A 15,239-nucleotide genomic window follows, 5' to 3' on the forward strand; every position below is an offset into this window, starting at 1 on the left:
ATTGCTTACATATGCTTAAGGTAGGTCGACCCCTGCATCATTTACTTGTACAGTCAACTTTGAATCTCTACGGCATACACGTGAGTTCCTACTCATTTAAGCCTTTTTAATTATGGCTGAACATATGAATGTGCGTAAGCGAAAAATATACAGTGTACGTAAAAATTGCAGAGACGATGATTTCAGAAAGTTATATCGGTATGATCGCGAAAATGTTGAGTGGTAAGCAAATTACATTTTGACTGATAGTAGTGAAAGACGAGGTGCTGCATTATCACCTAACAGTTATCCGATCCGGGGTTTTAAAATTCTGTAGCGGAAGAACTCGGTATTCATCAGAGTACTATCTGTAAGACATTTACTTTCGTAAAGCATGCAGTTTTGGAAAAAGCTAATATTTTCATTAGATTTCCTAGAAGTGCTGAAGATTTTGTAGAAGCTAAACTGTTATGGTCAGAGAGATACCGTTTTCCAACTGCCATCGGTGCGATAGACTGCACACATGTTAAAATTCTAAAGTTTCATGAGTTCAGAGATGTAAATGACACATTAAAAATTTCTTTATATTGTTGCACTAACACGTTTAAAGCGGCGTTCTTTTCGATTTTAATTTAAGGAGCATGTGATTTGTTAAGAACAATTTTATGTTAATTCAATTTGTGGACAAATTTTAATTGCTTGTCAATTTCTCCATCACTGTTAAATTCGTCACTTCTACTAGAATCGTAAAAGTAGTAGAAAGTAAAAGTAGTAAAAGTTGAACTATCTAAATTTGCAGGTTGAGACCTGTTCGAATAAGCTATTACTATAGAGATGTAGGAACGGCAGCATTTGCTTAAAAATTTTATTCATGTGATGATCTAGCCATTGCTTTTACTGCTAGCTTTTACTTGTGAAGCAATTGCTTTTCCTAAAAAGCGATTGCTTGAAGGAATTGCTAAAATTTTATTCATTAGGGCCAATATTTCGAAGCAATGTAGTAGTTGATAGTCTATTTCACATCGATGGCTCAGCAAGGCGACGACTTAAATCTACCATATATTAGTAGCATAAAATTGGTTTTGCTCCTCTTTTTAAAGTATTAGTGGAATAAATCACAAAGGAATTAATGCTAGCCATATTAACCATCCCGTTGAATACACATAGAGGCCACCTTCTCAACTTTTCCTGTTGCAGCTCATGATGGAGTACATTTGATCTAATGTGTCGACATCAGACTTAGTCTCATTATAGTTCTGAACAATTTCTGGCTTGCCTGTTTCTTTTAAAATTTTGAACACCCTTATGCATTGTAGACAGTAGCAGTACTGCTCTCTTTGTTTGACACATACGAAACTAATACCTTTTTTTGGTCTAAACAGAACATTGAAGTATTTGCATTTCGCTGTTTTATGGCAAACAGTTCTGAAGGAATTTCCTTTTTATTCTTTCGTCGTTCCAATTATTGTAAGTTTGTAAGGATCTTGGAGTAATTCATCTGCTAAACTGACGGATGTAAACCAGATTTTGTAAGTTAATTCACAAAGTCTTTTCCTAGATTCACCATATAGCCTGTCGAAGAATCACACAACATTACAATTTTTATACCATACTTTGAAGGTTTATTGGGTATGTACATGCGGAAGGAACATCGCCCACGAAATCCCAAGAGTTGTTCGTCTATGGTGAGGTAAAATGATGGTGTGTATGATGATCTGCAAGTTTCTATGAAAATATCCCATATCTTCCGAATGTGTGTGAAAGGATATAATATTATCATTATAATATTATTTAGTTAGAGAAGTAAGGTCATAAGTAATAAAACATGAAACGCTGCGTTAAGATGTTTTTCGAATATCAGTGAGATCATCCTTAGACCTGCTTCACATATATTATGTGACATGCCTAATATGTAATATTTGCTACTGGATTAACAGTGTAAGAACTCGGCTTCTCACACCAAGGTGTCAACTCAAAATAAATTAATTGTGTACAACCAGACCTTCAAACCGATTTGGGTATATGGCAACTCTGATTCGAAAGCGAATGTCAAGAGTATGGCAAAATAAGACTTAAAGTTTCCTGCTGTCAAAGAGGAAATTAAACAGGTCTCCGGGAAGCACGTACACGAGCACAGTGCTTAAAACGACGCTTAAAAGCTTTGCTGTCACTGAACAAACTATTGTAATTGTAAAGTCGCATAAGAATTATGAAATGTAAATTGATGGCTGGTCTTATTAATGACCAGTTTCAAGGCACAGCATTGGTACTTAAAAATATTAACTTTTTGCAAATATAGAAGGCGTAATTCTCAACACAAAAAGTATTCGTTTTACGCAATAATTTAAGATAATTCCTTATTCTATTAATTTAGATTACAGTTGAATAATTTTCTTCTCTTTAAACTAGTTTTTAGAAGAATACTTAAGCAAGGAAATTAGAAATCACAATGTATAGACAGCTGGTCTTTTAGTTACTTCGTTTCTACAATTAGGCAGGGATAAACGGACAAGTGTAACATAATTGGACAATTTCAATGTGGCCTACGTTATATGACTCGGTCATTAAGCGTGCTTCTGTTTTTCTCTTGTACTTAAGAGTGGAAAGTAAAAGTCGTGCGCCGTCGTGTTTAAGGTGCTTTCTTTTAAATGTATTTTGTACCTCAAAAATTTGAAATTCAGGAAAAGTTAATAATGTCTTAATTATGCCACAGTTATTTAAGTAATTCTTTTTAGCGAACTTTCACGGATTTTATTAAAACAACCAAAATTATGTAATAACATAAAAAAATAAGTAATCTGATACAATTTTGAATACAAAACGAGTTTTATAAATATTATTATTAGTTTAATTTATCAATGTTAGTAGGTCATGAGAAGCCAAACTGCTTTGTATGCAAGGAAATATTCCAAACTCTCCAAAGTTAAAAGTAGAACGGATAAAAACACACATAAATCCAATAAAACTTGTAAACAGAATATTTATTTTGGCATTTATGGTAATAATTTCAATTAGATTTACGCATCTTAAGTGACATTGCCCAAGTTTTTACGTCCTTTGAATGTAAATGGTAAATAATTTAAGCGTGAATAATAACCCAAACTGCCTCTTAACGACGTCGTCCTCGTTGCATGCTTAAATGAGATTGCCGACTATTAATAAATTGATTAATACGCGTTGTATTAATTATAGCTGGGGGTTAAATTTTCTTATTGTGACATAGTCTCTTTGTTACATTTCATTATTTTTTTACTATTTTTGTTACCCAACAACTTGTTTAACGACTTATTACACTTTCTCCGTTGTATCTTTCAACTTTCACGAATTGCAAAAATTACAAAAGATGCAATTTCTTAAAATCATTATAATTTTATAGCCGCTTGCAATATGTTTAATTAAGTTTCTATAAAGTATATTTATCGCGAAACAAAGCAAGCCAAAAGAGCCAAAAATGTGTATACTAACTAATCTTGATTTATTATGATTTCTTTAAAAGAGAAAAAAACTTAAAATTAATTGGTCATAAAAATCGATTTTTTTCTTAAGCACGCCCACGCATAAAATAAATCTTGCTTCTCGAGCCCATAACTGCCACCATTTTTTATTCTCGTCTCAATTCAAACAACATTTCCTACAGCTTTCTTTACCACACCCAACCTGTCAAAAAAAAACAAACCGAACGAATACTTATTCCCCTAATTAATTTATATAATTGACGCGTACCGTCCATCGTCGGTGAAATTTCTTAGACGAGACGATGGCAAAGAAAAAAAAGTTAGATCGTGGAGCCAGTCACAATTAATGATTTCTTTTCGCCTGGCGGCGTTGCGTTAGTATCACCATCATCGAAGACGTTCGCTTGAATCTTTCGTTTCGCGCTGTATAGATTTTAAAAGTGAAACGATCTCTGGAAAAATGGACCCGTTCAGAGCCGCTCGCGTTTTCACTGTTGCGAGATAGTATTAAGATCGTTTGTTGGGTAGAGCGCGCGAGTTGACGATGACGGTCCAGAGAGGTCTTCTGGTCCTTTTACAAGTGTGTCAACACGAGCTCCTTTCTAACGCGCTAATAGTATAACGAACGAATGGATTGCGAATGCCATAATTTCTCTATTCATGGGAGGAACGGCTTTGAGCGTGCGCCTATAAGATGCCTGACGGTAATTAAACGAAGGACTCTGGTTTGGTATGAGATGTTTTACAATTAGGTCCAAATAGGTTGGTTAGCAGCAGCGGCCACCTGACATGAAATAGAAAACTGTCACAACTACAACTGGATGGTTATATACTTAAACGGAGTGTTTACTCTCGTTTATATACAAATATTTAAATTATTTTAATCTCTTTTCTATAACGGAAAGCTATTTTTTTCTTGCGTCTCTTAACGTGTTAAATTGAAATACATTATCATGTTTTTCTTCGTCACATAAATTTTTTGAGATTTACTACAAATTCTTTTAAGTGCTGTTGTATGTTAGTATTTAATAGTATATCTAATTATCATCCACTGCTTTCTTCAACATTGTTTCAATCATCTATCAACATTCTGCTTGACATTTTTAAACATGACCCCTGATATATCTCACAGCGATCTGATACACTGATCTTTAATTATCATCCCTAGCCCTTCTCAAAATTTTAAATCACTCTCAATATCATCATTCTCAACATCACCCCTATTATTATTCTCCAATATGATGGTATACAACAAACGTATATCACTTATAGTAGTTGATTTTGACGAGTTGGTTGAAAAATTTGGATCTGCGTTTTTGGATTAATCTGCAATCCTAAAACAAAAGTAGTAGAAATATTAGTGGACTCGTTAAAGATTATGGATGCTCTTGGATTTGCATATAGTATCAATCGAAGTGCTATGTTTTAGATGACTAGCAATAGGCTAATAAATTTTTCAGGTGTTACTGAATATGCATTCAACAATATATGATTTATATAGTACGCCTTTGATTTTGATTAATATAGCCATTAAATTTGGTTAACAGTATTAGTATTGTCATATTGATGTGTATATGATACGACAGTTTCTAGTGATATGTTAAGATATGTTGTGGCATTTGTCACAGTGAGAGACTGACTGTTAAAGGTTGCGAGAGGTGTGACAATTTTTATTTGCAGATGAATTTTCAATTTCTGAAAATAGTTTTGAAGGAAGGTGGTAGAGAGATATGAAGTTTTTTGATAAGTTTTTTTATTTGAAAAATTTCGACGAAAATCACTGTTTTGTCTGCGTGCATATCTAGTTTTATTCACGGTGTCCAGTGATTCCAGCTGGTTGACTTTTTAATCGCTCTAGTCCAAAATTTTCTTTGATTCTAAAGGATCTGTTGAATACGAAGGATTTTGCGATTTTGATAAAATGCGCGCAGTTATTCAGCTGGATCAGTTCGTGGATGAGGCCGTCATGGAATCATAGGCTTTATCGATACCAAAGTAGCGAGTGAGGTTGCTTTATTACTTAACATCGCTATTTGTTCAAATATGATGGGGATGTTTGTTTGTATGTATCTATCAGCGAAAAGACTCCCCGTAATTTTTGCCAAGGTAGACAAGATAGGAAATGGATTAGGTTCGGTTAGGATTTTGAATTATTGATAGGTTTGCTTTACTTAAGGTTTATGTAGTTATGAATGGCTATTCGTTTATGTATAATACAATATCCGCGTCTGATTATGTTATGTTGTTATCAAAGTTAAGAAGAGGGAGGTTGTGGGAACGATTCAGGATGCAAGAATGTTGAGGTATAAGTCTATTGCATTGTCTTTAACTCTACGATTTCTGGAGTTATTTGTATTTCGATCAGTTTGATAGTTCTGTTTTGACAGTTCTATTTTGATACTACGTGGGGTTCTGAGTATTTGTATAATTTTAATAAGGTAATCCATAGATCTATGGTTTATGACCATAGATATCTTCTTCTCAATCTGAATCTCGTATTGGAGAATCGAGCTTTTATGACTTAGTCTCGAGAGCATTCCTCCATCCATTCTTATTCTCAGTCATATTGTTCAGACTACCTGCTTCTGGATCTAGTGCGCATGCCGGTTCACCTCTGTTGAGACTGATGCACACTTGCAATGTTTATTGTTTCAATGTTGATTTCTTTTGTAATTCAATGATGTCGTTTAAAAAATCCGTTTTAACTTTAAGTATTTGTAATTAGTTTTTTCTTTGTAAAATTAATTTACTCAATCGAAACACATTCGTTTACCATATTTATATTGATTTTTTGCGGGTGGTGGGGCAGAAAAGAAAAGCAACAAAAATTTGTCCTTTCTTATGGTCCTTATTATTCTGTTTTTCTATCCGCGTAATATCGATGATTATGTGGACCAAACTAGTCTCTGTGTTTATTTTCTTTTCTGCTTCGTGTTTGCTGATTTAATTCCATTTTTTTTATTGTTTCATGCTTTTGATAAATTTTTTTAGTTTTTTTTTGTTCTTTCTTATGTAGTCTGTTTTCTTTTCTTTTATATTATTGTAGTGGACACTTTTTTGGGATTTTTTCCTGTACGTGTCCCGAATATGAATAAATAAATAAATAAATAAATATTGAATGTACGCGCCAGACCAGTGTCCCGTGATGTTTGTGATATTTATGACGCGACCTTTTGCCAGCTGCTATACCCTTTAAGGTGGGTATGTCGAGGATCAAAAAATTTTGCAATGTTTTCAGCCACCACGACTCAATCTTTTTTTTTTTGGTTTCAATTGTTGTTGTATTGACTCGTTAGTTCTCCTCTATGTTCACGGAATTTTTAGCATTCTGCATCAGCAAAACATCTCTAGGGCTTCGATTTTCATTTTTTCTATTGTTTTTAATGACCAGCACTTTGATCCGCAAAGATAAATAGCTCCTTACCAGCTTCATTTTCGGTGTCAAACAGATTGCATGACTTCTCGTACGTATTGACTGTGTCAATCTTCCTCATTTCAGGTCTGTTATCGTTCGCTCGGCTAATTATCATAATTTTAGTTTTCTTTTTGTTCACACTTAGACCGATTTCGTACCGGCGGTTATTAATTTTTACGCCTCCCATTGTTATTTCCCCATTCCAGTCTTCCAAGGCTTTCCCCATGGTCCATTCGCCGTAGATATTGAATAGGAGGGAATTGAGTATGCACCCTTCTGACACCCTTTTCCACCTGGAAATAGATATACCCACAACCAAATCTTTTGTTGGGTTGTAACAGTTTTGTTGCATGCCTCTACAAAACGTAAGATTAGGCGAGTTGATATCAGAGTAGGAATTTGGGGGAAAGCCGGGTTTGTGCAAACAAAGATATTGCATTTCTATTTTACTTTTGATGACTGACTCTATCACTACTCTTGCTTGTCAAGTATCCTTATTGTCCTTTGACTAATCTCATTTAATGATTTTATCACCATTTTGATTGTTTTGTAAGGTTTTCCTAAATACATAACATATACAACACTTTGATTGTTCAACAAGTTGTTCTGTGCCCATACTTTATGCAATATTAATATTTTGTTATGACACAGTATCTTCCTTTTTGATCTACTACTATAAATTCTAATAGCCCATGATTGGTAATGAAAACAAAATAAACTTCAACTTATATAAAGCAAAAAAATTATAAATATTATAATCAGCAACTTTTATTACAAACGAAAACTGGAATACGCTGTTTGAGTTGCAGAAGTTAACTTTATTTTGTTTATTTTTTTTTTACTCATTTATTACAACATAAAATCCAAATTGCTTAAAATTATAATTCTTTCATTGATACTCAATTTTTCAACATTTATTTCAAATATTTACAACACCTTTCAAATTTTATACTAAAATGCTAAACAAACCAAACAAATCCTCTCATTCATATCTGTTAAGTTTTGCACTAAATTTCTAATTTTTGCAACATATTTTTTTAACACCATTTAGTGTTAAACATTTTAAATTTGATTCTAAATTATTGAGTAATCCAAACAAGACTTCTCATTCATTACTTTTAAAAACATTATACACGTAATTAAACTTCAATAATTAAACAAAAAGGCACACAATAAACTACTTAACAACGATTTCGAAATCGTCCGTTGTCTTGAAATAGTAACAGAATAGATAATTATAGGTTGTGTGAACAGGGGATTATATCACTTTTGTGGTACGGCATGTAAACGGGTTAAGAAGATCCTCTATATTTTACCTTCTCATCGAGAAGAGAGGAGAAATTTCATCACCACAAACAAAAACCCAGAGATCGAGGTTACATGGCGTTAAAAACATCTTTCTTCACCCGAATTTGCAATAATAAACAGTGCGCTCACCAAAAGGTGTAATTTGGCGTCTAGGAAAGGATACAATTCGAACAGCGTTTGCGAAATTTTCTGACAAATAACCGTGTCTTAACAAAAGTAAAGTTCAGGTGGAGGTGATGGGTATCTTCTTTTACATTTTGTAAATAAATTGCCTTTAAAGACGTTTTAAATTGGAGCATTACAAAATAAGGTTTTGCGAAATTATGATTTTCATTTATTAGATATTACATAATAAAAAATCATTAAAAAAATATTGAAACGTATAATGTAGAAAAACATCTTACGTAGGCATATCACGTGCTACGGTGTAGTTTAGTAAAACAATTCATTTCTTAATGAAACATTTTTGAAATCAATCTTAAAGACAATATGAAGCACGTAACGTCATTAAACGCATCATCAAGGTAGTCTCGAGCAAGTCGTGAAGATTTCGCGAAAATGTAGAACAAAGAAATTGCGTAATTTCGCCCGTTGAGGATTACGTTTCATCCGTGATCCCAACCACAAGCATGACTCAATCTTCTGCTCATATTTAGAGGTTGATGCCTTCGCAGATCTTTCCGTATTTATTATAAATAATAGTAGTAACCATAAAAAGTCGAGTAATAAATATTAAAATCACCCATTTGAAAAGTACCTAATACGTGAGGAGAAAGAGTTGATGTGGTATTAGTCATTTGAGTTGTATAATAATTTGGGTGGCTGGTCGGTTTAGGTAGGTGTGTGAGCGCGGTCCTCCTCATGATTGAGTTGAATAATAAGAACGTCCCCTCTTTGCCCGTGGGAGAACTCCCGTCCAGTTAGTAAAAGTACTCCACTTAGATAAAGACAATAGGTTACTAAATCGGTGGCATACGTATATAAATGAAATAAAACTTTACGTTTGGCCAGTTTTCATATTACACCTGTTCTACGCGTATATTATTATACGTTCTTGTGTCGTGTGTTAATAAAATACAAATTTATTTTAACGTGAACAATGTTTGTTAAGGTAATTAATAAATAAGCTTGAATACAAAAGAACCTAAATTTATAATTAAATAAATTCACAAATGTCAAACTTTTTTAATTCATTAATTAGAATGAATTTACCTAATTAATTGTTGTCATTAATTATATCACAGAATTTTGCAAAGTATTCTATCTCGTTATTGTTGCTAGAAAAAGTAAGAAGAAACAAACCACATTTTTTTTGGTTGGGTTGGATTATAAAACAAATATTCCCTTCCACTAAATATTAATATAATCTTTTAAGTCTAAAGCTCTAAGGTTCATAACAAGTAGTATAAAAATTCTGTTTTCTCTATATACTAATAATATTATTTTCTTTAACGCTTAATGTTATTCTAGATAACCAATGTTTTTCGTAACAGTGTTGGTTTCTTTCTCGAGAACCACCGAAAACACGAGAACTTCGTTTATCCATTTTAAAATAACAATTAAATCATTACATTTCGTCTAGATGTTTTTCATATCGTAATTGTTCTCATAGTGTACTGGAATAATATCTTCATAGACTGGCAGAAATATTTACCCTGAATGAGGTACTGATACAATTTGATTATTATTGTTTAATTATAACCCGAAGTCTAATCTAAACTCAAGTAGCAAACGTTGACATAATATTTAGATTCACGTCAAATCCTCCAATCTTGTAAATTTTTCACATTTTATCAGGAGTTCACAACTTGTCTTGATTCACTAACATATTATTGTTGTTTTGTTCTTTAATTTGAAACAGTAAAGTTGCAACACAAGTATCAAAAAGTCTGTTGACACAGTTTCAAGTATTAGATATGACGTATTTTTTTTACAACGACTAACATTCAATTCACATTGAACTGAAATTTTCAGCGAAAATTTGAAAGAAAATTTCTTGTTTGATTTAATTGTTTGAGGCTGGGGTTTCAGAAGTATCATTCAAAAACTGAAATAAATATAATCTCTCGAAATCTGTTTTGCCACGATCGTGAAAATTTTTTTCTAGATAAGATTGTATGAAATAATAATATATGTTTCTATGGAAATCTATAAATGCACATTTGCCAGATATAACAGGATTTTTATCAAACATTACAAGTACCACATCTTAATGACAAGAATATTTATAGTAGATAGTTATTGAATATTAACCAGATGTGAAGGAACAACTGGATGTATTTTTAAACATTGTTCTTTTATATTAACCGAATACTAGTGAAGTAGTCCAAAAATGCTTCTCCATATATTTTACACGACTGTATGTAAGCTCATATCAGTTTTAGCGGGGGAAGTTTCTCTTTTGCATACGAAATGATTTGCATATGGTTATAGCAGAGGGAAGTATAATAAATCTGTAGCAGAAAAGACTGCGACATCATGCCTCCATTCATAATATAAAAAAAGACGATGCATTGGAAACAATCTGGTCAAATTAAAAACTAATATACTTGAATCATACGAAACACTAAGAAAACGTAAACACCAACATGAACAACAAGAACATCCTGGTATACAGCGGTGGTTAAGGAACTGGAAAATGAGAAAAGAAACGCGTACTTGAAGTATAGAATCTCACAAACACAGAAATAAAGAGAAAAGTATGTAAGTGTTCTGAACAAAGTAAATGCCAAAATAAAGAAAATTATTGAAAGATGACACTGGGAAATGTTCATGAATAACATAAAATCGAATTTATATAGAGCAAAGAAGAGAGATTGGAAGACAATTCAAAATCAGAAAAAAGATGTGAATGAATATGTTTAGAGAATCTCTTAGAGAAAATAATGTCAATATGAATGATTCCACAAGAGTGGAAGACACACATTACAATACCAACATTCAAAGAGGAAGATAAAAAGAAGCCAGAAAACTAAAGGGGCATAATCTTATTGAACACCACGCTACAACTATTAACTGTTATAATATCATACCAAAAGTTCCAGAAAATGACACCAATTTCGGACGAATAGCAGGAATTCTGACGGAATAGAAGTACAGTAGACGATCTTCATAATATAACAGTTCATCATTTTTGAGAGAGTCAAATTAAAATCCGTACTCAATAATATTACTTTATAATATAATACGGCTAGATGAGGATATAAACACAGAGAACAATACAAAGATTAATGTACACAACGATACCACTGAGGAGATCTCGGTTTCCCAGGAAATCAGATAGGGCGATTACGCTGAGTACACTCCTTTTTAATCTAATTATAGAAACGATAATAGAAGAAGTCAAATCTTTGAACGGGTACAAAATGGGTAACGATAAGATAAAGATAATCTGCTATGTAGACGATGTTGAAACGATGAAAATGATCTCCAATTGCTCCTCCAGATATTATACAAAACATCAAAAAATACAACATGAGTATTTGAACAGTTTTACCAAAACATTAGTAAGCTGTCTGAAAGATCCAATCTGGGGCTGGAAAAGTAAGTCATAGAAAATGTGATACTTTGATAATCAACTATTTAAGAGACTAAATTCCAAACGATCGCCCATACAGAGAAGGACAAAACCTGAGTTAAGGTCCGTCAGATCGATCGTAAGACATTTTTTACAATACTGACAACCAAACAAAGCGGTAAGACAGAAATGTGGTATACAGGATATTGGCGAAAAACCGAATAGCTAAAGTATGCAAACACAATCAACCCCTAGGGAAAAAGACAGCAGGTAAACCGCTGAAAAGATGGAGCTATCATGGCAACCATCATCCGTTGAATAACAAGAGAAATCCCAAACATTAACGATAAATTTGAGTTGGATATCTTGTTTATGCATTTTTGGTAAAACATAGATTTAGAAGTAAATAGTTAATTTAAATAAAAAACTTTAAATAGTTAATGATTTCATTACTGCTTGTTCTTGGTCACCTTCAGCATAAACAAAGATATAAATATCCATTGCTTTATCCTCTGGTAGTTGTGGTTGTTTCCTTAAATATGCTGTTCTTGTCGACTCTATTTCACGATGAAATTAGCATACTCTGCGACTAATTATACCTACTTTAAATATATAATGTTCTTTTGGTGGTTGAAGGCTTTTTTGCTTGATACTTTTTGCATTCGAAATTTCGTTATAATTTTGAAGATAAATACCTATTGTTTTGGGTTTCCCAAATTTGTTTTTGTTCTCCCCAAGGATTTCATCTTCATATAATTTTTAACGATCATATTTATTGTTTCTGATTACCTAAGACTCACACATTGGTTAAAATCAATTTAACAACTATTTTGTCTACTTCGGCTACATGTTTTTTTGCTAATCATTATGTTATTAAAAGAGTTTGATCTTTTCTATTCTTTCGTGCAAGTATTACACTTACTGTAACTTTCCTCCATTTATGTTTTATCATTGTAGTAATGCTACAGTGTTCACTTAAAATTGAGCAATTTCTTAAAAAAGGATACGTGTTTTGAGGAGGAATTTGGAACTAAAAGTATATTTAGGAATTATATTCCAAATAAACATAATAAAGTATCCTCTATTAACAATAAAAACCAACCTCATTAACTTTCATTTTCTTATAACAAACAATTCAGTTACTACATCACTCTAACAACGATAATTACTATTACACATTGTAAACATACATCACCACGCTTTTCATTCATAAGCATTCGTTCAAGATTTCCGTAACAGATTGTGTTTATGTCATTTATGTCATATACATAAAATCTGGTGGACGTTATTTAAAGTAGACAAACGTTTCTTAATTACATAATTACAAAATAGGTAGGATATATTCATCATAAATATACGTCCACTTAATCGATTGCGTAAGGAATTTAAGAGGACACAACGGAAACGCATAAGTCAACGTCTTTTTCCGGTTAATGACAACAAAAACGAAGATGATTGAAATAATTAAAAATCACGCGTTATGACTTACTAATAAGTAATAAATACGGCGTGCACAAGGACGTCTGGGGCTTTGTTATTTTTTATTGATCGATTCGATACTTATTAGGTACATTTTATGATTGCGGATATAGATTTGTTATGCTAAGCCACAAAATACATTATAGATTAGTTCGTGGTTTTTATTTATAATTATTATGAAAGTGTTTCTTTGCAAATGATGGGAAAATTAATCCGTATTGTAACTTTTCTAGGAAGTATTGCTATTAGTAGCTGTCTACATAACAGCAATCTGTGCAGAACCTCCAGTTCCTCAATACGGTGTTCCATTCAATAACAATGGACAAGGAAATGTAGGTCAAACCGGAAACTATCAAGGAGGAGGATATAATAGTAATGGGGATTATGGAAATTATAACGGTCAGTATAGCGGACAAGGACAACAAGATCACGATCATAGCCAGGTTAATAAAGTTAGTAATCAATTATGAACTTTTTATTTGATGTTTATTTTTTAGGCAATGTCTTATGAATTTGGTTACCAAGTAAAAGATGATTATAGTGGAAATGATTATGGAAGGCAAGAAAAGAGTGATGGAAATCAAGTTCAAGGCGAATATCGTGTTCAATTACCCGATGGGAGAACCCAAATAGTTACTTATTATGCAGATTGGCAAACTGGTTTCCATGCTGATGTTAGATACGAAGGAGAAGCTCAATATCCTGATCAATACAACAACAACAATAATAATAATGGTTATAATAATCCTGGAAATCAATACACCCCACCAGTAATTTCCGGTGGTACTCAAGGTTACAATAATAATAATTACAATAATAACAATTATGATAATCAAAATTACAACAACAACAACAACGGTGGTAGTGGATACAATTATAATACACCATCCAATAATGGATATAATAACGTGAATGATGGAGTTAATTTTGGAAGTTATGATTCTAATAGAAATAAACCCACACCGGTTTACGGAGCACCGTAAATTTATTGTGGTCATAGCAATCTAATGTTAAATTAAATAAAAATAAGCCATAAGACGCTGGTCCGTAAACTTCATATGAAACATCTTTATGGATGTTATTCATTTTATGAAATGCTACTTTATTACTCATAGTTAAACTTGTCCGTTATGTTCGTAATGGACTAGTCTTACTATATAAACACTGCCGATCGTTGCAATAATAGATATAGACGATTTCAAATTATAATTTAATTAGATATAGTGATTTTAACATGAAAGAGATATATTTTTTGTATAGTTATAGAAATTAAATAAATGTGCAATAAAAACAGAAGTTATTTTATGATTTTTATAGAAAAAAGTTACGATTAAAACAGCTCTTAATATAAGGTTCTAAATGACACTTCAGTAAAATGTTGAAAATTTTATTCTTAAAATGTAATTGCTATGCTAAACATCTGACTACAATTGAATGTCATACTTTCTCTAAGTTATCAAAATTATTAACAAAGTCTAATTGGTTCTAAGTGTATAGATGACGAAATTGTTAAAACCAGAAATTAAATTACAGTCTGTAACCTTACGTTTAATGAGGTGGCAGACTACGTCTTGTTATTAGACCAGATAGCACAACTTGGTCTCTAGTATCATGTGATAACGAATATTTAAGAGTTAAAAAATAACCAAACACCAAAAAGAAATTGTGTCATTCCTAACAGCGTCAGTAGTGGATAAAAACAGAAAACTTAGTAAAGTGACAGTTTTCAGTTTGAACCAAACAAGAACATTTTGATAGCTACGTGCGTGGCAACCGCGGAGATATTCGTGCGCGTATTCGTTGGGAATTCAGGGAATTGTACGATTGGGATAAGGTAGCGGTAAATCATTATGGATTATGCAATTATGACATTAGTTGGAACTGCAAAGAGATAGACAGATTATTAAAAGGCAAAGAATATTTCTGTAGTCTTGATTTATGCAGTAGGTATTATTAAGTCCTATAGAAGGATAGAGTTAAAAAGAAAACTACTTTTATTACACCTGATGGGCATTTCCAGTTCAATAGAACGATTTTAGGTCTATTCAACATATCGACGGTCTATGTTCATCGTTCAATATGAATA

The 15,239-nt window shown here is 32.4% G+C and overlaps 1 protein-coding gene across 1 annotated transcript; it reads left to right on the forward strand.

Annotated features, from left to right (window-relative positions):
- Positions 1 to 9,162: 9,162 nt before the first annotated feature.
- LOC111417363 (pro-resilin-like) lies at positions 9,163 to 14,449 on the forward strand. Its single transcript, XM_023049614.2, has 3 exons — positions 9,163 to 9,268; positions 13,387 to 13,596; positions 13,651 to 14,449. The coding sequence occupies exons 1-3, from the start codon at positions 9,257 to 9,259 to the stop codon at positions 14,134 to 14,136; spliced, it is 708 nt and encodes a 235-aa protein (XP_022905382.2). The 5' UTR covers positions 9,163 to 9,256; the 3' UTR covers positions 14,137 to 14,449.
- Positions 14,450 to 15,239: the final 790 nt, after the last annotated feature.

Source organism: Onthophagus taurus, chromosome 1 (assembly GCF_036711975.1).
Source record: "Onthophagus taurus isolate NC chromosome 1, IU_Otau_3.0, whole genome shotgun sequence".
NCBI classification, from domain to species: Eukaryota; Metazoa; Arthropoda; class Insecta; order Coleoptera; family Scarabaeidae; genus Onthophagus; species Onthophagus taurus.

Coding starts and splice junctions, on each gene's coding strand:
- LOC111417363 (XM_023049614.2), top strand. Junction 13,597..13,650: donor AAGATCACGATCATAGCCAG/GTTAATAAAGTT, acceptor TTTATTTTTTAG/GCAATGTCTTATGAATTTGG.